Here is a 24,337-nt window from a genome sequence, read left to right on the forward strand (position 1 = left end):
TGACCCCAACTTTCTGTCAAGCTGGGACGTGTGAAGAAAATAATTTCATTATTATTCTCTATATTAAAACTATGAAAAAATATGTTTTTTTTTTTTTGCTGTAACAAGACTTTAATAACCTACCAATATAAAAAGGTTTTTTTTTTAAGGTTTGGTTTTAAATTATTTTAAAATCTAGGTTGACACAGTTTTATTTACTTTAATGCAATTATTAAGTGCATTTCATATGAATGTGTTAATTAAAATATATACAGTTATTAGTTAATGTGTTATATAAATATAATATTCCTGCTGTCACTTTTTCCCTTTTGCATTTCATTACGAGTTATTTTATAAATGTGTATGAAATATGTGATTTTGTTTATCTGTTCAATTTTTCCATCTCTCCATTAGCTTGCGGTTTCCTTCACCAGTAAGGAGATATGCTTTTATGATCTGCTTTCCAAGCAAGAGTTCAGCTGTCAGTATAAAATTCATAGCCTGCATCACACTCCCATCTGCCTCCATTATTGGTATCATCCTGAGAATCCTGAACATGCCGTGCTCAGCTTCGGAGATGTAGCAGGACAGGTGAGCTTTGAAATCATTTTCCCTTCCGACAGGAAGCTTTATGTGCTTCGTTTTATTGCTGTTCAATTTCTTTCATCACTTATTTCTACTCTGCCTGTGTGCACAAACCCATTATATGGAGAAGTCCTAAGCATTGAGATGGCTACTTGGGGCTCTGTTTTCATCAGCATTATTCATAAAGAGAAAAAGAGAACTTAGATTGGAGTTTATAATGTTATAGTTGTAAATTATAGAAAGTTATAAAGAGATTATCTGACCTTTTTTTTTAAAACTAGCTTAAAGGTGACTATATATTTTCTTATACCAAAATTCCTCTAACAACATCAAGGTCAAAATACATAATCTTAGTTCTGAATCAACCTCCATCAGACTCATGTAAGGTTAATCTGGTCACCCAAAACATATTTATTCCTCACTATTGTCTTTGCTTTTGAACCAATGCATGCCTGTAGACAGTACAGTATTAAGCTGCACAAAACTGTAAATGTCAAACATATTTAATCAATTCTCAAAATTAATGATCGATTCATTCAGTTCACAGATGAGTACATGGGTGATTAGATAAGTACCCAAGGTGACAATTGGGAAACTACATATACAGTGAGGTCAATACATATTTGATCACCCTGTGATTTTGCGAGTTCTCTTACTTAGAAATCATGGAGGGGTCTATAATTTATCAGCCAGATTTTTGACCCTCAAAGACCTGTTATTTTGCTTTTAAATAGTCCAGCTACGCTCTGCTCATGATTTACTGTAGGTAGAATAAGGACAAAAGGAGGATAGATACACAGGTCAGGAGATACTCAGTGTCAGTTCAAGTAAGAGCTGGTATGGACAGGTTCTTCTACTGAGGACAGAGGGGGGACAGATGAGTACAGGCGAGAATAGAGAAAATAGGGATAAGAACATTGGGAGGACAGATATGGACAAATGGATTGACATGAATTTAAGTACAGGTATGGACAGGTGTCTCCAAGGTGTGAGGACAATAAGAAGATGCATAAGTATAATGAGGTGGTCACTGTAGCAAGGAAGCTTTAAAGAATTTTAAGTATGTGAAAATAAATTAGAAAAACAGTTATACATTATAATTATCAGTTTGTTATGTGATAAGCAAGAAAGAACTCCTTGAAAAGACGATATAAAGAAGTCTTGAGACGACCAGACTCATCAGGGAACCCTTCCATATAGCAGGGATTGATTTGCTGTCCAACTGTGTGCTATGAAGCTGAAATTTCAGTATAACAGCAACAGTGTTAAAGGTAATTACAAAGTCTACATTTTTGTTGGAGACCCGGGTACAAAACTGTTTGTGGGAATTTCAGTCCCAAACTATTTAACGACTGCAGTCACAAGCCATCACAGAAAACTGTCTGCAAAAGCCCAAATCAAGGTCATCTCCATGGTCATCAAGAAATTATATATGCTTGTCAAGAGTAGTGTAAATGATAGCGGAAGTAAGAATGAACAATTTACAAAAATGATCCGGAATTACAAATCAAGATCAGATTAAGCAAAGACGCATTAATTGAAGCTGATTCCATTCTTCCATGTGTATTCATGTGTCCATGCTACAGTATTTTCACCTGGAGCAGTACAGGATGTATGACCATCCCCCTAAAAATGGGGGTGTTTAGGGATGAACTGGAAAGGTATTGACTAACATGGCATGCCTGAGCCTTGTTGTCTCTGGTGAATTCATGTGATAGTGTACTGTATGTCTCTCTTTTCCTTAATCTACCTGAACACTGAGCTCATCATATGTTCAAGCAAAAGGAAAGCAACACGTAAGCTGGAAAGCTGGAACAAGATTTTAAAAGTGTTGTACGTATGTTACCATAGCAAGGCCAGAAGCATTAATATAAAAGCTCATGTGTGCACTTGCCCTGGTTCTACTGGGCTCTTTGAATGGCAAATGGTCAGAATAACATCACCTTGATGACACTTTTTAGGTGTTTATTTATTTGCTTTTGGTACATGTTCAAGACAAATATGTGGTATTATGTCTTTTGTCCTCATTCATATTACAGTATATTCATATATAGTTCTCACCTGTATTCACAACCTTCAAGCATATACAAACATCAATATGTTTTAGTCTCCTTTTAGTTTTACAGTGTGTGCATTTTGTGTGTGTGTTTGAGGTGAGTGCGATGTGCTTTAGGTCGGCGGTGCTCTCTCTGTTCGATAGACCAAGTGCAGGTGTGGAGCAAAATGCTGCCATCAATATCAGTTGGAGCGAGCTACAGCAGAACCGTCATCACTGCTGTTACACCATCACACACAGTGCGCACGCAACACACTGGGTCAGGCGTGGTAAGTCCAAATTGTCTGTCTGTCCAGGACTGAAGCAAAACTCCACCTGCATTTTGTACAAGGTAGCACACACGTATAGCAGCACCATATATCCATAACATTGAATAACAGTGTTCCTTATGTGGACCTGGCCAATCAAGATTGAATAGAAAAAAAAAATTCAATTGTATCTCATGTATGAACTTTAGATAATTTTAAAATATTTATGATCCTACAACTATCGTACAAACATGTACTGTATATGCAACGACAAATATATGAAATTATGCTTTGAGTCGGATTAATGCATTTGTGGACATTTTTGCATTTGAACAATTTGACAACCAATTCGATTCACGATAAATGTCACTTTTTGATTTTTACTCAATTTGGCGTAGTTTTTCTAAAAAAAAGCTTTTAACTTCCACATTTTAGGTGAACCCTAAATTGTATCGGCCAGTGTGTTATGACAAGCCAATTGTGTTGCTTCATCTGTTACGTGATGTAGTGGAACTATGAGCAGTGCAACACAGCCACTGCCTTGAGGGAATTAAAAGGTTCAGTAAATTTTGGGAGAATGTTACAGGCAAGAAAAAGAACATTGACACTCCTACTGCAGTCACTACAGTAGTAAGGGATTACAGATATTTATCGCTTAACATTCGTAAAGCATTCTGTGAAATAGGACATTTTTTATGTGATTTGGATGAGGCGGCATGGTGGTGTAGTGGTTAGCACTGTTGCCTTGCACCTCCGGATTTGATTCCCAGCCAGGTTTGATTCTCACCTTTCTGTGCATGGAGTTTGCATGTTCTCCCTGTGCTTGGTGGGTTTCCTCTGAGTACTCCATTTTTTTCCCATAGTCCGAATACATGCAGATTAGGCTAATCAGTGTTCCAAAAAATTGCCAGTAGTGTGTGACCCTGAATGCAGAAAAGTGGTATAGACGGTTAGTGAAAGTGAGTGAGTGATTTGAATGTTGTTTTATATACTGTATATATGCAAGTGACCATAGGTATGTAATCAGTGTTGTATCCAAAATAAAAGGTTCTAATTTTACAAAAAAATATATAGATCAATTCAATTTCAATTCAATTGTACTTATATTTTACTTTTAACAATGGACATTGTCTCAAAGCAGCTTCATAAAATTGTGTAGAATTTTTTTTTGTGTGGAAATGTGTATAAGCAATTTTTTTTTCATAAATCATAATGATCAAATTGATTGTCCCTGATGAGCAAGCCAAGGGTGACGGTGACAAGGAAAAACTCTCTGAGATGGCAATAGGAAGAAACCTTAAAAGGAACCAAACTCAACGGAGAACCCATCCTTATTTGGGTGATAACAGGAATTATTTACAGACATACTGTGTGTTAGGCAGCTGAAAGTTCAATAATATATATAGATATATATATATAGTTCAAAATGTCTAAGTTAACATGGGGTTCAGTTCGGCACCAAGATGGCACCAGGATGAGTCAGACAGACAGGTGCAGAGGGCAGAGGGGGTCTGGATCACTGGGAGCTCAGGAGCAGCATTTGTAGCTTGACCATGAAGCAGAATCCAGCTGGAGGTGGCCCTTCTCTGGATGTATTGGAATCCTCGCAGTGTTTCCTCTGTCTACTAGATCTGGCACAATCTCTAAAGATGCCTCGGGATGGGTAGAAAAAAATTGAACAGGTGGAAAAGAATTAGCATAGCTGCCATTCATTGTATTAGCAGCACTAGATGAGAGTGTGCATTTACAGTAGATGTACTGGAGTATGAGGTTATGGGATGAATTATATGTATGCCAGGCTAAAGAGATGTGCCTTGAGTCTACTCTTAAACTGGGAGACTGTGCCTGAGCCCTAAACACTGTCAGTAAGGCTATTCCAAAGCTTAGGAGCCAAATATGAGAACGCTCTACCCCCTTTTGTAGATTTTGATATTCAGGGAACTGCCAGAAATCCAAAGGTTTGTGATCTTAATGAGCGTGGCAGATAATAACGTGCCAGAAGAGTGGCTAGATACGTGGGAGTCAAACTATTTAAAGCCTTGTTCGTAAGTAGTGCTTGTTTGTAATTAATTCAAAACTTAACAGGTAGCCAGTGCAGGAATGATAATATTGGGGTTATATGATAATATCTTCCTGATCTGGGAGAACTCTGGCAGCCGCATTTTAAACTAACTGTAGCTTGTTATTGAGGATGCAGGAAAATCACCAAGTAATGCATTACAATAGTCCAGTCTAGAGGTCATGAATGCATGAACTAGCTTATCTGCATCAGATACAGATAAAATGTTCCTAAGCTTGGCAATATAGGTGGAAAAGGCTGTTTTTTTCACTTAATTTTCACTCTCCTTATTTCTATTGTTTCTAGATAATATGTAATACTACTGTGGAATTGTAATGCAACGATTTGTGCGCTAGCCCTAATTGCTTTTTAGTGCATATACACACACAGGAGACTTGTTGTTCGCCTGCAGAAGTGACACCCTTAGTATTCATAGAAACGAATAAAATTTATATTTCTTCTGGTGCAGAAAGTGTATTATTGAACCTAATACATGATGTGAACTAAACAGTGCTTAAATGTATCTAGCAATGTTAATTGTTTTCAAATATTCTAAACAGATGATGAAATTTGCAAAATTATGAAAAATCTTAAAATGATTAGTACAACTTTATATAAAAAAGTGTAATGTATACCTTGCTGGCTTATAAAGAACTTTTGGCATTAAACAAAGCAGTGACAATGTCATTTAATAATATTTTTGCATGAATACTTAAATCATCATTCTTTCACTGCAGTAAGCCATGAAATGTCTTATTTTACCAGATCACCTTCTACTTTCTACTTTAAATCTACACTACCAGTCAAAAGTTTGAACACAACTTCTCATTTCATACTCTTCCTTGATTTTTATTATTTCTTTCTACATTGTAAAACAATGCTGAATGCATCCAAAACATGCAATAATCTCTTTTGAACAGTTGATATTAAAATGTGTCTGTTACTCATGTTCTGTAAAGCCTTTATAATGGCTCTAACCTGAGGTGATGTTAATTGGTGATTTCTGAGGCTGGTAACTTTAAATAGATGTTAACATGATGTTACATTTACCTTAAAAGCATTGACTCATATCCAAAGCAACTTACAGTTTGACTTTTTACACATCTGAGCATTTAAGACTTAAGGGGCCAACTTGGTGGTGCCATCCATCCATCCATCCAAAAATAAAGTTAATTATTATAAGTTAAGAGATCTTTGGCAGTTTCAAGGTCCCTGCCTTGATCTAAATTCAGGTTATAAACTGTGGGAAGTGATGCACGTTCTTTCTATTTTTGTGTGAATTTCCTCTGGGTTCTCTGCTTTCTTGCAACTACTGGCTTTGCCAGATCACAACTGAAGAGTGGAAATATTTGCACAAATCTTAGCACATATTTGTTTTGACCACTTCTGCTTCATACTATATTAAACTTGCGTAAGTTTGTATATGTAATCTGCACACAGATTTATGTGTACCCACAGATCACGCATGATAATGTATTGCCCTGAATTCTTGTTCTCACAATGACCTTGATATATCAAGCTGCATACAAACTAATTATTCATTATATTTCCAAGGAATATTTACACGAGAAATGTGGTATTCATTAAAATTTAATACGTTTGTAAATATATTTGTATCTCATGAGAGTTTATGAGTTTGTGCAAATTTACATATAAAAGGAAACTCACTGTGAAACGTGACTGACAGGCTTCAGTTTTTATAACCGCAGTTATTTACTGCAATTTTTATATACAGATCTCATTATTAAGGTGAAATAACATACAGATATTTATGTCACTTGCACACACTAATCTAATAGACATTGTGTGGCAATAAACCTTTAATTTGGTTTAGCTGGTGAAAACATTTTTTATATTACTTCATTAAAAATTGATAAAGGATGCCTGATAACTTTATTACCCAAGAGGTTAGTATGTGTACAGGATGCTGTCCCCATAAATAGATAAATAAACAGGAAGTGAGTAAGGGCCAATGTTCCCAGGCACTTTAATAAAAAAATAAATAAAAAAACAGACAACATAAACTACCAATCAAACTGATGAGGCAATGGTCAGGACATTAGTGGCCAGAATATAATAATGCCAAAGTGAAATTGAGAGAGTAATCCCGATAAACAGACACAAGATCCAACAGAGGCAGCAGAGTCAGGCAGCAATAAACAAGGCTTAGAACCTGCGCTCTGGGATTAGCAAGTAAACACCAAATTTACTTGAACATAGGGTGCTTCCTAAAACTGTGTAGCTGCATTCTTTATTCCTTGATCCTACTTCCTTTAGTCTGTCACTCAAAAATTGAAGGAAGTCTGCCAACATTAAAGATAAACCAATTCTTCACATGCACTCCGAGGATTGCAGAATAAAGAAGCTTGGATGCTTCAACACAGTGGGAACAAATGCTCCACACCTCCAAAAAAGATACATGAAAAAGAGAATAAATGATAAAAAAGCACAAACAAATTTAATAGTTTTAATTAATTAAACAAGTAAAATAAAGGAAACAATGAAGTGCATAGAATGGAAATTGGCACTACTGCATAAATCACTTCTTTACTTGCATTCACATCTGTTTCCAACTAAAATACAGTACACATATTTATAGCCATCCACGCCTCTGGTCTTCTTAACACATGCTCTCTCCTAACCAGGGGTGAAAAATACTTCAGTAATTGCACTGTGCTACTATACATAAATGTTGTTATTTTACTTTATTTAGGCTATACTTTCTTTTATTTAAGTTCCCTGGAAATGTTAACAAAGGTCTCCCATCTAGCCAATCATCCTATATATCAATTAAACGAGCTCAGTTTAGCATCCAGTCATTTTTAAGGTACAACATCCAAATTAATCAGTGTAGAAAAAAAAAACCTTTGAAGAATCATACCAATTATCTGAGGTGACCTTCTTATATGTCAAAATAAAGTTAATGCTATAGCTTCTCGTGCTCTGTTGAGGATGGATGACCCACAAGACTGCACTGTCAAGCTTGATGTACACCCCTCGCCCTACCTCATAAAATATGCTGGAGTAAAGACACACTGGAGCAAAGACATGTAAAAAAGCTTGTCTGCTTAGAAGGAATGGACTCCCATTTAATTTGAAACTGACTATATATCTTGACTTGGCTATATTTAATGAAGCGAGTCTGTTTTCTTTTGCTCTCACAAGGTTAGACGAGCTCTGCTTCCAGTTTCTAGCATAAGTAGGCTGAGCGGCAGGTTAAATTTTAAATCATGGTAAATATTCCTTTAAAAAAAAAAAAAAGCTAAGCAAATAGCTAAGAGCCTTCCATTGGATAATGACTGCAGTGATTAATGTGGTTCAGCTGGTACAAAGTTATTTCGCCCTAACTGATGCAGTAAGTAGCTTCTCATTTCTTAAAGCATGCCAAAAGACATATCCTGTGCTCATGGCAAAGATGTTACTCAGTGTCAGTAGGGGCTAATTATTGTCCTGCATCAAGAACAGAAAATAACGAAGATTGCACAAATGACTAAAATCAAAAACCTGAAAGCATAGTGTTGAACCATGATCTTGGAGGAAGAAATGAAACATCCTGAATGAGCGTGATTTGAAGATCACTAAAAAAACAACAATTAAAAAAAAAGAAACTAACCCAGAGCTGTGTTCAATAGTGAAAGTAAGAGCATGTTCACACACGCAATGCACAAATAAATCAAAGGATTAAGACTGTGACAACAGCTGTGTAGCCTTAAGGAAACCACTTATCAGTGAGGCTAATAAAAAAAGGCTTCAATTTGCTAGGGATCATAAATAATGGACTGTGGCACACTGGAAAAAGGCCATATAGGTCTGATGAGTCCAGATCTACCCTGTTCCAGAATGATGGGTGCATCAGAGTAAAAAGAGAGGTGGATGACGTGATGCACCCATCATTCTTAATTTCCTCTGTATAAGCCTGGGGGGGGGGTATCAGGTTTAAGATGGTCAGGTCGAGGTCCAGCAAAGCTATGTGGCCAAAAAAAATAGGTCTGCTGCCTACTTATACTAATCGACCAGGTTTTTCCATTAGTGAGTGTTTTTTTTTCTTTCCCTGATGGCACGAGCATATTACAAGATGATGATGCCAAGATTTATAAGGTTCAAATTGTGAAAGAGTGGTTTAGGGAGCATGAGACACCATTTTCACTCATGGATTGGCGATCACCACATTTAAGTGAGTGAGTCCACATTTAAACCCCATTGAGAGTCTTTGGGATGTGCTGGGGAAGACTTTTATGGCCATGACAAATTATGTCATGGCCATAAAAGGTGGTCCAATGAAATATTAAAGTGAGACCATTTTTTGGCCAGGCGGTGTACATTTATTAGACTTATTCATTAGCATAGTGTTGCTTGTACACACAATATGACCAACTAACGTTTTGGATTTAAAATGATGTCTTCAGACAAAATGTGAAGGTTCTTTAAAAGGAATATCATCAGTTTCATGGTATTTCATCATATAAAAAGATTTACTTTGTACTTTTTTTTTGTACTTAAATGCATTCAAAAGTTAGTGAAGTTTTGCACATACACTTGACTATATGCTGGTTACTTCCACTTTTTATTGCGTAAGATTTTTTCATTTCGAGTAATTTCTCAGTCTTTTCCCATCCGTCTCCTTTCCTTACCTGAACCCATGACCACTCCTGGCCTCTTCTTACACAGGACATCATCGGCTGATAGGCATGTTTGTTATTGTTGGTGTTGACTCTATAGCTGTGTGTGCAGATGTGATGATAGAGAGAATGAGAGCTGAAGTAAACAAGAACAACAAGCACAAGAGAACAGAAGAAAACATGAAAAGGACTTGTTAATTGAACACTGCTGCGTACTTCATTTCCCCCCGCTGAAGGCTAGATCCTTTTGAAGTGTCTTCGTGGGATTAGACACTGTGTGTATGTATGTGTGTTTGTGTGTTCGTTTGAGAGAGAGAGAGAGAAAAAGAGAGAGAGACTTTGAAATAACTCATTTGGTTGTGAGCTGGCCTTTGGGCCTGGCAGTCGCTAAAGGCATCTGCCTCTTAACCAGAATGCATCTGTGACCTCTTGAGTATGAAGTGGCTGGTTTTTGATCTTCCAAGTGGGATTTCTCTTCGCCTTTATTTCCTGTATTTCACTTTTTTCAAAATTATCCTTGTAAATTGATAAAAAAAAGAAGCTAGTGAGTCAGTGTTAAATTGAAGTGTGGGTTTGATGTGGTGATGTGTGTGGACCAACAATTTGAACAAACATGGCAACTGCACACACTAGTTATCTTTCAGTTCTGCTTTATTAGTCATTGTATTCAGCAACACTGAGGCAACTTGTTTAGAGTTTATTTTGGGTCTAGAAAGGCAGCTCTACCTGTTTAATATGTGGTCAAGCAAATGTCAAAGGATCACAGCGACATATTTTTAAATGATAGTTTAATTTAACAGCTGTGACATACAGAACACTTACACCCTAAAAAATGCTGGGTTAAAAACAACCCAATCTGGGTTGTTTTTAACCCAGCTGCTGGGTAACTATTGGACTAACTAAATGCTGGGTTAATTAAACCCAGCAAAATGGGTTATTTTTTTAACCCAGCAAAATGGGTTAAATATTCAACCCAAATGCTGGGTCGTATTTAACTATAATGCTGGGTTAATTCTACCACATAAATTGGTTAAATGTTCTACCCAGATGTTGGTTTATTTTAACTGGAATATTGAGTTAATTCTACCTCACAAATAGGTTATTATTATTTTCATGTTTTACAGTGAATCTGTAAAAAAAAAAAAAAAAAAAAAACTACCCACGTCTATTAAACAGTTAAATTACTTTGACTACTGGTTTATTACCAAAAAAAAAACTTAAAAGTTTTGCAAACCATACATATATGCAATAAACAACATCCTATTAAATGTTCATAGAAAAAACTTTATTTTTCGAAAGCACAAGAACAGATAATCAACAGCGACATCATTACTATACTATTACTCACAAGGGCAGAATGGAGTAATAACACAAATAGGCTGAGGCAGCTTCTACAGAGCAGGATCTCTTTGTGACATTAGATATCTTTTCTGCAGAACAAAACTATTCAGCCCTGGTTCCGTTTTAACATACAAACACTGTCTATGACTTTTCAAGTAGGCCTTGCTATTTCATAGCAACATTACAAAAAGTCCTATACAGGTGCACACTACTTTAAATAGTTAATGTCAAAAATATAAAATGCCTTGAAGCACACATGAACCGCCCCAAGTAGTGTGCATTGCTCCAGAGCCTGTCCCACCAGAATGACGCAAGCCTGAGAGCAGCGCTGGTCATTATCTCCCAACATCAGGATGTACAGTAGGGGTACGGCCTTGACACTTCAGCCTGCTGGAGGTATTCCACCATGTTGGTGCCAACCTTAGAAAGAAAATTAAAAAAGTTAAAAATTGGTTGAATAACAAAGATTAAACTGAATAAGACTATCAATTTAATGTGTAATAGGATTTATACTAAATAAAAAAAATGACAAAGCTACGGTATAGGTAACATGAAACAAAAACATGGAGACAGCTACTACCAAAAATAAAATTATATATATATATATATATATATATATATATATATATATATATATATATATATATATTAGTCAGACTGGTTGATCTTGTGGTCTGCGTTGATTTTAAGCTAATTACCGAGGAGATGCATTGTCATAGCTGGTTTCATACTGGCACATTACAATCACCCAAATATTAATACTTCCATCTAGTAGTTATCTGTAAAGCTGACTGATAGTTAATTAAGTCTGAGTCACAAGCAACTTTGGTTAAAGAGGGCTACCTGGTTAGCTTACATGCAGCAGTCATATTTGCATACTACTTGCCAAAGGGGGAAAGGTGTAAAATATTGTTATACCTCGGGAGAAACACGGACGAATTTTGACCGCGGAGTAAATTACTAGCTAGTGAAAAACGGGAGGGTTAGCAGGTGTGTATATTTGTGAGAGGGTCAGTGTTTTGTAACACTCCAGCATTTTATTGTCTCAAACAGTAAGATTAATAAAGTTCTAACGTTAACTAAATGCTAGCGTCATGCTAATACTGCAGTTACAGTTTCGTCACCCTGCAAACATTCTACAGAGAAAGATAAAAAGCTCAGACATCTTATCCGTTTCTTTCACACACAGCTGGGGTTCTTTGACTAACTATAGCAGCTACTGTCAGCTAAATTATCTTACCTCAGACCAGCCTGAAAGTTTAAGTGTAACCTTAACACGGTAACAGTAATAAATCTCACATATAGTAATAATATTTTAGTCATATGTGACTTAGGTGAGTGAACATGTGAATACAGACCTTGTATTAATCGTCATTTTCCCTTAAATGAACCGTCATCAGCGGTGTGGGAGCTCAAGAGAGACACGAAGCTCTGACTGACAGCCGCTGAATCCACCGGTGAACTTTGGGGGACGAGCCAATCAAACTTTAACCCAGCAGCTGGGTTACACAAAAACTACCCAACTCTCTGTAAATAACCCAGAAAAATGACCCAACAGCGGCAACCCAGCGCTTGGGTAGAAAAAACAACCCAGCGTTTTTTAGAGTGTAAGCAATATCACATCAGAGGAAGCGATGTTGTGATAAATATTAGCATGGCTGTGATGTGGCAAAAGACAACATGACCATGCTGATATTCTGTCCAACAGCACGACCTCAAGTCTGATATCGCTTTTATACAACAGTTACACAAATGGCATTTATTTTTAACGGATTGAGATTTGTTTGTTTATTTACCCAGTTATTTTGCTCTGCCATTACATATGATTCCATAACTGGCGAAGTTAGTGACTGACAGTATGTGTAATTAACAGTGGTGAAGTAGTTTTAAATTCCTGTCCTATGTATTCAAAAGTTGAGGAGAATGAAGCTGGTAGACAGTCTTTTGGAATTTGCGAGATTTACTTCCACTTATTTCACTGTAGAATATCAAATCACTTTTAGGGTTCTTGGGTTAAAACCCAAATGGCATTAAATAGGAATCTAGCACGCCATGTACTGTAGGTTGTATAATCCCTTGTTACACATAACAAGTGGTGCCCTTGATCAGGGGTTAGAGAGAGATTTGGGATTCAGCCTTGCGTTAGACCTTATTTAGCTTTGTAGCCTGCATTAGCTGTGAACAGAATAACACAATCGGTTCAGTGGCAGTTTGAAATGTGACATGGGGTTATACTTGTAGTTAAGTCCCAGCGCTGTTATGCTCTATATCACTATGTTTTTTGCACCCCAGACAATTGTATGGTATGAAGGACGTTTGATACTGTGTTTGAGGCTGTCTCAGCAACATACTCACAAACACAGTCAATAGTGTATGTGAAAGTGCTGATATTAAAGATAGGCAGTATTAGTGTTGCTGTATATGAATCTTAAATGTCATCGTTCAGGAATGTGTTTACTGACTCCTTTTCATTCAGCATATTGAAAAAACATACAACAGTGGTTCTTTGCATCTTAGATCATTTCATCAAACTATGTGTGTGTGTGGGTTGTATATTTGTGTATGCATGTCGGATCTTCTTTTGAGTAGCTGCTCTATTATGATCAATGTCATGATTCAACGCATATCGTAGAAACAGAGCTGGATAGGTTGTTGCTCATTGCTTAACCATAGGGGAATATAGTAATGTAACTGTGCAAAAGTCTTAAGCTCCCTGTTTATATAAATATATATATATATATATATATATATATATATATATATATATATATATATATATAATTCATCATATATATGATGAATTATTATATTATTATATAATTGTATCTTTTTATCTTTTTTATTTTTATTTTATCATTTTGTTACTATTATTATTATTGTTATTATTATTATCCATTTTTTAATACAAACTTAGCTATACATGGTTATTTTATTTTAGGAGTTCATTATTAATTCAGAAGAAAAAATGATTTCTAAACATCTGTATTCCATCAAAAAATAAATAAAGTAATAAAACATGCAGGAAAATATCTGTAGGCCAGAAAAGAAAGCAGCATACTGTGTACAGCAATATTTTTCTTTTTCGACAAAAAGACAAAAACAAGAAAAACAGGTGTAACAAAATCCTCAGAAGGACTGTGTTCTGCAAGATGTTCAATAAAACTAAGAAGCAATTTTTTCTTATAAAACTGCACAGATTTTATATTTGACTAATATATTAGACTATACAGCCCCCAGACTATATTTTTAAGCAAATGGTCTTCTCACTAATTTTGTTTGATTCATTACTGTTTAATTCTTTTTATAGTATTTTTTCATATAGAAGCTTTTATTAAGACATCCTTTCTCTACAGCAGTTATTTGCATTTGGTTAACTGGATGTAGCTAGCAAGAAAAGCTTGTGTTTTGTCCCAAAAGTTTTACCCTCAGCGGTGTTCAGTGGATAATGAAACAGGTATACTTTACACTCGTATAAACTTCAGGGTAAGATGAATATTCATTAACCCAGAGGGAAATTTATACTGTAAAGATTTATAATCACAGTATCCCATTATTTTGTGTTACGGAAGCTTGGATGGATTCCCATTGGAGTCTGGTTCCCTCAGGGCTTCCCATGTTGTCTCAGAAAGTTCTACCTTTTGCTAAATTGCTTTGTGATGATGTCTGTTAAATATACAGACTTGGTTCTTAAGTTCCCTCAGTTTGGGATTGGAGGATGCAGTGCATGATCTTTGAGGTAGACTGTGGAAGGCCTGTGTAAGACTTACAACATGCTTGGCATCAGAGGCACAGTAAAACATGGGCTGTCTGTGATATCACAGAGACAGCTAAAAAAAGCCTGTATATCAAGAGAGGCAGAAAATGGACTGCTATTTGGAACAAGAGGGCTTAATTGATTGCCATTGATTCCAACAACCAATCACTGATTGCCCTTATTCCCAATGAACAATCACTGATCACCATTGTTCCCATCAACAAATTACACAATCGATTGTTTGTCTCATCTACACACTCTTTTGTTCCTTATTTTAAACTGGGTTGGCTAAATTGACAACTTCACAATAGTGAGTTATTCCAACAAAAATTATTTCTTTTCTATTAAACTCCTAACTAACTAACTACTGTACATACGTCCACTGCTTCTTTCTGTGTGTGTTCTTAGTATAAATGATAGTAAATGTGTAAATAGATGTCTTCAAAGTCTTCAAAAAGTTTTCTTTTTTTATATAACAAGTCATGATAGGTCAGATGATCATGATGATTAATGATGATGATATTATCCAGTGACTTAAAGTGATTTTTTTTTTTTTTGGAACATGCATTAGCTACTTTCTCTTGAAAAGAGTTGGCAACAGTTGTGAGTTGAGTGTCCAAAGGTAGTAAAGTTCTGGATCGAAACTGTCTTATCGCTGTCTGTGGTGAAAGGCACCAGCACAGCTAAGCTTTGTCAGCAATGATTCATCATTAGCTTTATGATCACATCAAAAGCACACTTGGTTGGCTGGCAAGACAACAGCTAAAGGTTTTTGTTGGCAGCCACATTTATTATCTTAATTTAAATGCTTTACTTAAAATTATCAGCAAGGATTCACAAAGCAAGCCAGAAAGCTGTCATCAAGCACTTTCTCTGGCATGGTCCAAGTTCAACAATGAGGCCATCATTGATATACTATTGTTTAAAAGTATCATGAAGAAGTTTAGCATAGCCTGGAGGCTAATCATTATAGAGGGTTGGGAGATAATGCTTTGATCATCGATAAATAATTATGCTGATGTCGAGCATAAAGAGCACTCAGCACCGACACAGTGCTGAGTGTATTTGATTGAGAATCACCATGCATTTTACTTTGTGTTTTTAACCTGTGGTGTTTTGTTTTTTGTTTGTTTTTTAAATTCTTGGTATGTTTTGTGCTTTTTAGTGATTTCATGGCCATATTGTATGAAAACCTTCATCTCTTTGCAGGAGTGCTTTGTTTTAGCGCTTGCACACTCAGATATTTACTTCAACATTTGTTTCTGTTTCAGGGTTTGGATAATTTTTCTTGTAATTTATCCCTGCAGTGCATTTCCTCAGCCCTTTGAAGGCCTACGTCTGTTACATTGTACTCTCTGTAGTATTTTACATTCCTAATTAGCATGTTCGTCTTATTGATCCTGTGTAATGCATTGGATTCCCTTGTCATATTCTTCCATGTGTAACATCAGTCTTGTCTGTGTTTTAAATTTCTCAATGTGTATCTGCCTTGTAGTATGTTTCCTCGGCACTCTGGAAGCCTTTGCCTCCTGCAGTGCTTCTGCTCAGAGAAGCATGGTGCTGGCATGGAGGGAAACAGAGTCTTGTCCTCTTCGAATTACAGCTTTTCACACAGAGAAGGGAATAATGGATCTGGACTATCATCCACAACTTAACCTTATCGGTACTTTTGTTATTAATTTTCATTTTTTAATAGCAACAGCTGATTTGAGTTCACTTCCCTAGTGTATTCTTTTTTTTTTTAAAGTAAAACATCATTGCGCATGTATCCTGCCAGCATAGACATTTTTTAATTAGTCTTAAGCAATTAGGTTGATACACAAATCAAAAACTGATCCCATTGCACAATACTCCGAATATAATAGTACCAAACTCTTATTTGCCTTGTTGTTGGGGTGTTGGGGTTTTGCTAAGGTCTTTTTTAGTTTTACAAAAGTATGTAACTTTTACCTGGATACATGGATATAATGTGGTTTTATGAACCATAATTGAAGCTTAAAATATACAGGGATTTTTTTTCTTTTTGAAGAAAAAGCCTAGGGGAGGTGGATTTATAGTGTTCTGCAAAATAATAAAAAACTTGCACCAATAAGAATAAAACAATCTGTGACTAAGAGAAAACATGCACGAAATATTCTCTATCAGTAGTTTTGCAACAGCTATGTTTTTCCAAAACTGCCAGACCGGATTTATATTCCTCATATGCAAAATAGAAACTGAGCCAACACGATTCCATAAATTGAGAAAAATTAGACTAATCTTTTTACATGACAAAAGAAATGCTGTTGAATAAATGGAGGATGGGCTGATCTGTCTGTGTACAGCTCTAAGCTGTAAACAAATGAATCAGCTGACAGAAGATTTAATGCTCACTTGTTATCATTAATATGATATATTATTGAATATAATTATTGGCATAACAGTTAGTCAAAATACTCCAACTTCCACTTCTCTCAGCCATTCATTCAGCACTCATCATTCATTTCAGTTCGAAACAACTTCCACGTCTGTCTTTTGTCTTCTACCCTGATCATTCATTTTGTGCTCCCAGGTGTCTTTTTATGAAATTTTGTGGGTGTCACTAAATACAAATGAGCTGTCTCATAAGAGCACTTTACATTATATGAGCCATCAACATATGAAGAAAATCAGGATTTCTGAAACTATTACATTTTTTATTCAGTTTAGCTTATGCAAATATTTATACACGGCTTTACTAAAAAAATGATAAATGAGGCCCATTATTCAGAGTGAATACAGACACAGTAAATATTGGTGCTTCATGGTGCATGCTTTCTTTTTGCCAGAAAGGTTCACAGGGCACCTGGTTGGGATACGACGTGTGCTTCGGGATTGGAATCCTGCAATTTTTACATCTGAATACGCGTACAGATATTTGGAGCATTAAAACAGATAGAGATACCGATGGAGGCATTGTTTTACAAAAAAAAGTGTACCCTTGCACCTCAGTGACATAAATAGCTTCAATTTAGTAGCTTTGATTTTCTGAGAGTGTATAACTATCAAGTAATTTCATTCTCAGCCATGAGCGATGTTATAGCTGTTCTACTGTTCTAGCGGGACTGGTAAAAATGTATCAGGTGCAGCAGCATTGCTATTATTTGTAAACACTTTAGTGTGAAGGGCATCGTAAAGATGATCTAAGGTCTGCTCACCAGAAGGAGCACCAGCAAAGTACGTGTGTCTGATAAAGTGGCCAGTAAGTGTGGTGTTTAAAACTCGATAGCACTCCTCCACCTGAATCACTCTTAGCATACCAGTGCTTAAGCACCTAAATAATATTAGATAAACAGTGGTCTCTGTCCACTTCTACAATGGATAGCATAGAAGGATCTACAGTCAATAATCATCTACGTCCTAAAAAAAAAAAGAAGGACTTGTATAAGTTAGGAATGGAATCTCTTTTAAGAAATATATTGTTTCTCTCTTATACTGTAGCTACTGCAGGTCTGGATAATCAGGTGTGTCTCTGGAACCCTTACCTGGTCTCTAAACCTGTTGGCATCCTTCAAGGTCATGTTACCAGCATTGTGGCAGTTCAGTTCATACAAGGAAAAAAACAACTGATTAGCTTCTCTAAAGACAAGGTGAGAAAGAGAAGATTGAGGAGGAAAAAAGAGGACAAAAATTCACCATTGTTTTCATTAACATATTGACTTCCAGTATCAAAAAACAGATAGACAATCAATATAAATGTAAATGTAAGTACATGTTATACTATGTTCAATTGGAAAATGCAATCAGACAATGCATAAATTTTTCATCATTTGAGTGGGTAAAGTCACTATATTCATTATGGGTAACATGAATTTAAATATTTTGGTAGGACAATGACACATATGCAGTGAAAAGAACCCCTTTTATAACTCGTGACAATTAAGTGGTGCATATGGTATATAGTGACAGGTTTGACTATAGAAAAATAACTGAAAATATGGCCATCCAAAAGAAATTATTATTATTATTTTTTTTAGCAGATAGCCAGATGTAAAAGCTGTAGAGTTGTAGCACTGCATTTAAGTTGCATTTGGTTTATAGTTTGATTTCTGTCTCTCGTTCTCTCTCTGCCTTAGGTTTTAAGGGTGTGGGATGTGTCCACTCATCTCTGTGTCCAGCACATGGCAGGACTCTTCCCTAAAGCTCAGGAGTGTAAAATACTCCTGTTTTTTCATGAGGAGCAATCACACCTCTTCCTCTCCTTTAACAGCACTCTGTTATTCCTGGAGGCAAAGAACGAGGATAGAAAAAGGGTGATGAGTCACGAGAGTGCCATCACTTGCGTACTTTACAATTCTCTTTTTAAACAGGTGGGGGAGCTCTGACCCCATGAAACTTCATTCCTTAAGAGACAGTCCTTCTGTCCTCTATATATACACACACTCACAAACACACGCACACCCACACACACCCACACACACATACACATACACACACAACACCAATACCTAACACTTTGATGTTGTACTTTTCTAAGGTTATCAGCAGTGACGCAAATTCCAGCGTGAAGATTTGGCTCATGGACACCGGACGGAAGGTCAAGCACTTTCCCCGTTGCCATGGCAATGCTGAGATAACCACCATGGCACTGGATGCAACTCAGACAAGACTTTTCACTGCTGGCATGGATGGAGCAGTTAAGGTCAGAGTTCACAAGTGCATTATTACAGCAATTATGGGTAATTTTCTAAAATGTGGAAAAATCTGAAATTAGAAGAAATCACTTGTTTGTCTTAGGTGTTTAATCTGAACTGAAATATTATATTGTTCTCATCAGGTCCTAGACCTTGGTAATTATAATATCAGGTAACAAACACATCAGATTCTATCGTATCATTATTTATCTGAGATTTTTTTTTTCAATAAACAAATCAGCCGCAATTTAAAAAAATATGTGAAGATGTAATTATACATTACATCCATGTTGCCTGTGCATTCATTTAACAAGATAATTTGCAGAACACTGCTGCTGATGAAATGCACTTGATAACTTTTGATGATCTGAAGCCTTCAGGTTTGTATAAAGACCTTGCAGTAAAGCCATCAGCAATGATTTCAGAGAAGCAGCTTTTGCTACATATCAGTCTGGGGAGGGTTATAAGGCCATATGCAAACAATTGCAAATCCATTATTCTACAGCGAGAGGGATTAGTAGGAAATTGAGAACACTGAAGACTCTGCCAATCTTTCTATGAGTGGACAACAAGCAATTCATCCCAAATTCTAGCTTTTTCATGGTCAGAGACATTTTGAAGAAGAAGACTTATACAGTGTCTAGGAATCAGACATTAAGTTAGGATAATAAATGTTGATGTTTTTGATTCTACCATCCAAAAGAAATATATGGAATGAAAGAAAGAAAGTATTTTCTCTCTAGAAATAACACACTAACACAATTTTGGTTTGCAATATAATATATAAAAATTCTTCTGAAACAGTTCTGGAACAATGTGCTTTGTGTTGAGATGTTGGGTTATAATCAGTTGTGCTGAAAACAAACACACAGTAAGAACAAACCTCCCAAATATTTTATGCCTACTGTCAAGCATAGCAGTTAAGGATGGGTATCTACTATGTTTTTGTTTTTGTTTTTTTCCCCCAGCCACAGGATAGGATTCCTTACGTTTATTAAATCAATAATGCACTTAGGATGGCACGAAGACATAGAGGTTAACACTGAGTTTGATTCCTATCTCCGTCTGTGTGTGTCTGGAGTGTGGATGTTCTCCCTATGCTTGGTGGGTTTCCTTCCATAGTCTAAAGACATTCAAATTAGGCATTCCTAAAATTGCTCGTAGCATGTGGGTATCCCCTCTGTTGGATTGGCGTCCTGTCCAGTGTATATCTTGCCTTGAGCACAAATTCTCCTGGGATAGGCTCCAGACCCCCATGACCTTGTACAGGGTAAGCAGTATAGAAGATGCAATGTATTTTTAAATGTAATTAAATTTGGACAACAACCCTAAGCACGTCAGCAAAAGAATGGAATGAATGGAAGAAAAGAAAAAAAAAAATCAAGGTTTTGGAATGGCCATGAAAGACTTCAACCCCCATCTGTATGCTGTGGTAGAACCTTGCACCAGCACATGTTCTCAAACATCAATGAATTAAAATGATATTGTAAGGACATTCATTGAAATTCTTTTATGATTTGAGAGATTTAAAAACTAACTTATAAAACCTCATACAGTAACATGATTATTGCTGGTAAAGGCGCTAATGAATGATTTGAACGATCATTGTACTCTTTTATACATGTCTTATAAAGTGGACTTGACTAATTCAGTTCAATTCAATCTTGTTTGTATAGCACTTTGAACAATTGACATTGTCGCAAAGCAACTTTACACATTTAAAAGAATTATTTAAGGCTAAGTATTGTGGACCCGTGACATAATTATGACTAATGACTGATGATGCCCAGATGCTGTTTATTGAATTGTCTGAATATACAATATAAAACAATATAATTAAAGGGGTTTCTTATTCACCACTGTATATTTGATGATCCCAGATTTTACATTTTAAAAATATTTACATGTGTATGCTGTTATTTAGTCACAAGGTTACTGAGCCCCTAAAGGGAATAGGGAGGAGTAAAAAATGGCACATGGGGGAAAGAAAAGCAAAACAAAAAGAATTAAGATGATATTTTGGTTGGTGCTAGACGATTTCTAAAATTGCATTTATGAATTCGTTGAGTATTTTTCGTCTTTGGGGGAAAAATAATAAAGGACAACATGTACTTTATTCTTCTCCTCATACAAACCCATACTGTATATAACGTGTAATATAAAAATTCCTCCTTATTTTTCCTAGTTTATGTGTATGTTCTTTTGACATTGCAGAAGTTGTTGGTAATCTCAGGGTATGGAAACCATTAATATTTCTCTCTGTTTGTCTACATTATGGTACTATACTGTTATGTTCCTGTATTTACGTATGTGCAGGTGTGGGATTTTAATGGCCACTGTCACCACAGACTGAACGCATGCCGAGACCTGCCGGTAGAAATCTTTGAGATATTGGTGCTAAAGAGGACTGTGTTAGTGCTTGGCTGGGACAGGTGAGAGATTGAGGCATATAGAGAGAATGAATAAGATAATAGGTGTGTGTAAAATTAAATGATTTTACAGAATAATATTAAGTGACGGCTATAGGCAAAAAGCAAAAAAGTTTACATCACAGAGGTGAATGCAAAAGTCACTAAGCATAGAAATCCTTCTGGAAATTCCTAGGAGTCCTTAAATAGACTGGGATTTTGTGAGCAAGGATTAAAAAATAATGACAATATAGTTTATTGTTTGTTAGTTTGTTGGATCATGTTTGTCAGTTCCCTGAAATAGGGAGGCAGTGTAGGCAGTTTAGCCCACACTTGTACTATATACTGGATACAGGTGACCTGACTTGACTCAAAGAGAACAAAGTTAACAAAACTAAGAAACAAACAACAAGAACAAAAAAAAAAACTTAAATAAAAAAGTAAAAAAAAAAAAAAACCTTTACAGCAGCATAACAGTGACATTTGGCCTGTGGCTGATATATTGTAGGCTCAAAAGTTTGAAACCTGGAGAGGATAAAAAGGACTGGACTCACTAATTGCAAAAAGAAAGTATGCTTGCCCTTAGATGGGGAGAAACAGTTAAACTCTTGTAAAAATGTATTTTTACGCCAATATGTAGGCAATATGTTGCTTTTACTACTCTTTTAAAAATATATAGATATATTCTATATCATTATACAGCTCATTTTTCTAGTCTCTTCCTATCATGTTTCTTTTCACTGAATAATGGCCAGGCTTTAGAGTCATTTCTGAGTGTGTGTGTGTGTGTGTGTGTCTGCATGTGCGTGAGCGCACCCTATTTGTGGGCACCCTGTTGTCTTACATCTTCCAAGCAAAAACTAGCTCTGACATTTAGAGATGAACTTCTAATCCTCTGCAGTCATATCTCATCTATTTCTCATCAATGGAGTCTTTTTCTTGCTCTTCCTCTCTTCATTCTAATCTCTGTCTGTCTTTCAGGGTGATCACTGTGTTCAGGATGAACTCGTTCTCTAGCTTCTTTGTACAGCCTTCAGAGTGGAAAGGTGGTGCTCAGCATCGCGGGCACATTTTGTGTGCAGCGTTTCACCCACCTCAGACCTTAGTCACTGGTACTTTCCTCCTTCTCATGCCCTTTAATTCTCTGGCTCTCATATTTATATCTATTAAATTAGCAGAAGCTTGCTGTGTTCAGTTCTGGAGACAGCTGCTTTAGTGGTTTCAAGCTGCTTCCAAGGTCTGTTTGTCATTGGGCAGCATTTTAACCTGAAAAGGAACCTTAACAGGTGTTCAGGACTCCCGTCAGTATCCTCAAAAGACCGTGTCCTCGTCTGTTAGTGTACCAAGAATGGAACGTGTTTATTTGCGATCAGCTTTCCAGAGGGAAAAAAATAGCTCGCAGCACACCAGGTCTACTGTATGTAAATAATAGTGTTTTTGTTATTTGCTTTCTGTTAGCTGCAAGTTTATTATTACAGTTAATATACACATCATATAGAGCAAGTTGAGTTTCAGCTCTCATTGGTGTACTGAATTGAATTTGTAGGATTAGCTCTATTAATAATAATAATGCCTAAAATAAGGATTTTTAGAGCAACCATCTGAATGGCACTGTATTTAATGTGAGGTCAGTGTTTACTTGAACTTTGTAATTACCTGAATGCGATTTTGTACTTCTCAAGAAACTCTGTTTACCTCTCCAAGTTGCACGTTGCAACAACTGTTATATTCAATCCTTTGATTTTAATTTATACTATGTTATTTATAATTCAGACTGCAAAGTGTGCTCTTGTGAAAATTAGCATCTTCCTACAATGCCAGTAGCCTGATGGAAAAAAAAAGTGCATGAAGATTTTAAAGAGTATTTTTTAAAGAGACTACAAGGGTGGCAGCAGTATCAATGTGTATGATCATTTAAAATTAGAAAAGGCAAAGTGCATGGACACAAATGGCTTCCATAAGGATGGAACAGTGAAGAGGGCATTTAGAGAAACTGGCATGCATGAGAGCACTTCAGTTCTGTGAGCCCCGAGACATGTGTGCGTCCTTTCTCCTTGCTTGCCAGAGTCTACATTTTGCTCAAGAATCAAGGTGCAATTGCCTGTATATTTTGGTCATTTTTAAAAGACCATGCTCACTGATGCAATGCCCTCAATGCTCAGCGTTGTCAGTTCAGCTACCTCTCTCACCATCTGCAGTGTTTAAATGGCATAAAATCTTGAGACAAAGAGTTCATTGTTGGCACCCCTAATAGCACCCCCTTTTTTAATTAGTCAGTCTTAAGGACGGTCTTAAAAAATAATTACGCAGTCTTTCTGATGTATTTTTGGCAGTCTTTAGTAGGTCATGTTTTGACATATTTTGGAGATATATTTTTTAAGTAGACAAGAAATATGGGTCATTAAGTGAGAAATATCAGGTTGCTTAAGAAATAATCGTTTGACAATATATTGTTTGTACTAACCTCCAGTGAAGTAAATAGCTCTTATTGCAGCATCCAGGTTTTTGGATGCTTTGCCACGTAATTTACTTGATGGAAGAGCATTTTGTGAACTTTTAAATCTGATTTAAATATAAAGGCCGCATCAGAGTGATGAGAAACGGGAGTGGATGTCGTTAGGAACTTTTGAAATTGC

At 36.2% G+C, this 24,337-nt stretch overlaps 1 protein-coding gene across 1 annotated transcript in view; it reads left to right on the forward strand.

Moving 5' to 3' along the window:
* Positions 1-24,337, forward strand: part of LOC128527545 (WD repeat-containing protein 49-like) — a 46,799-nt gene that overhangs the window by 4,690 nt on the left and 17,772 nt on the right. The window contains exons 4-11 of the mRNA XM_053499977.1: positions 394-570; positions 2,718-2,889; positions 16,137-16,304; positions 18,101-18,249; positions 18,736-18,969; positions 19,137-19,301; positions 21,610-21,725; positions 22,683-22,813. Of these exons, the coding sequence (XP_053355952.1) occupies positions 394-570; positions 2,718-2,889; positions 16,137-16,304; positions 18,101-18,249; positions 18,736-18,969; positions 19,137-19,301; positions 21,610-21,725; positions 22,683-22,813 (1,312 nt within the window). The remainder of the gene's footprint in view (positions 1-393; positions 571-2,717; positions 2,890-16,136; positions 16,305-18,100; positions 18,250-18,735; positions 18,970-19,136; positions 19,302-21,609; positions 21,726-22,682; positions 22,814-24,337) is intronic.

The sequence above is a fragment of the Clarias gariepinus genome, chromosome 7 (genome assembly GCF_024256425.1).
Source record: "Clarias gariepinus isolate MV-2021 ecotype Netherlands chromosome 7, CGAR_prim_01v2, whole genome shotgun sequence".
Classification (NCBI taxonomy): Eukaryota; Metazoa; Chordata; class Actinopteri; order Siluriformes; family Clariidae; genus Clarias; species Clarias gariepinus.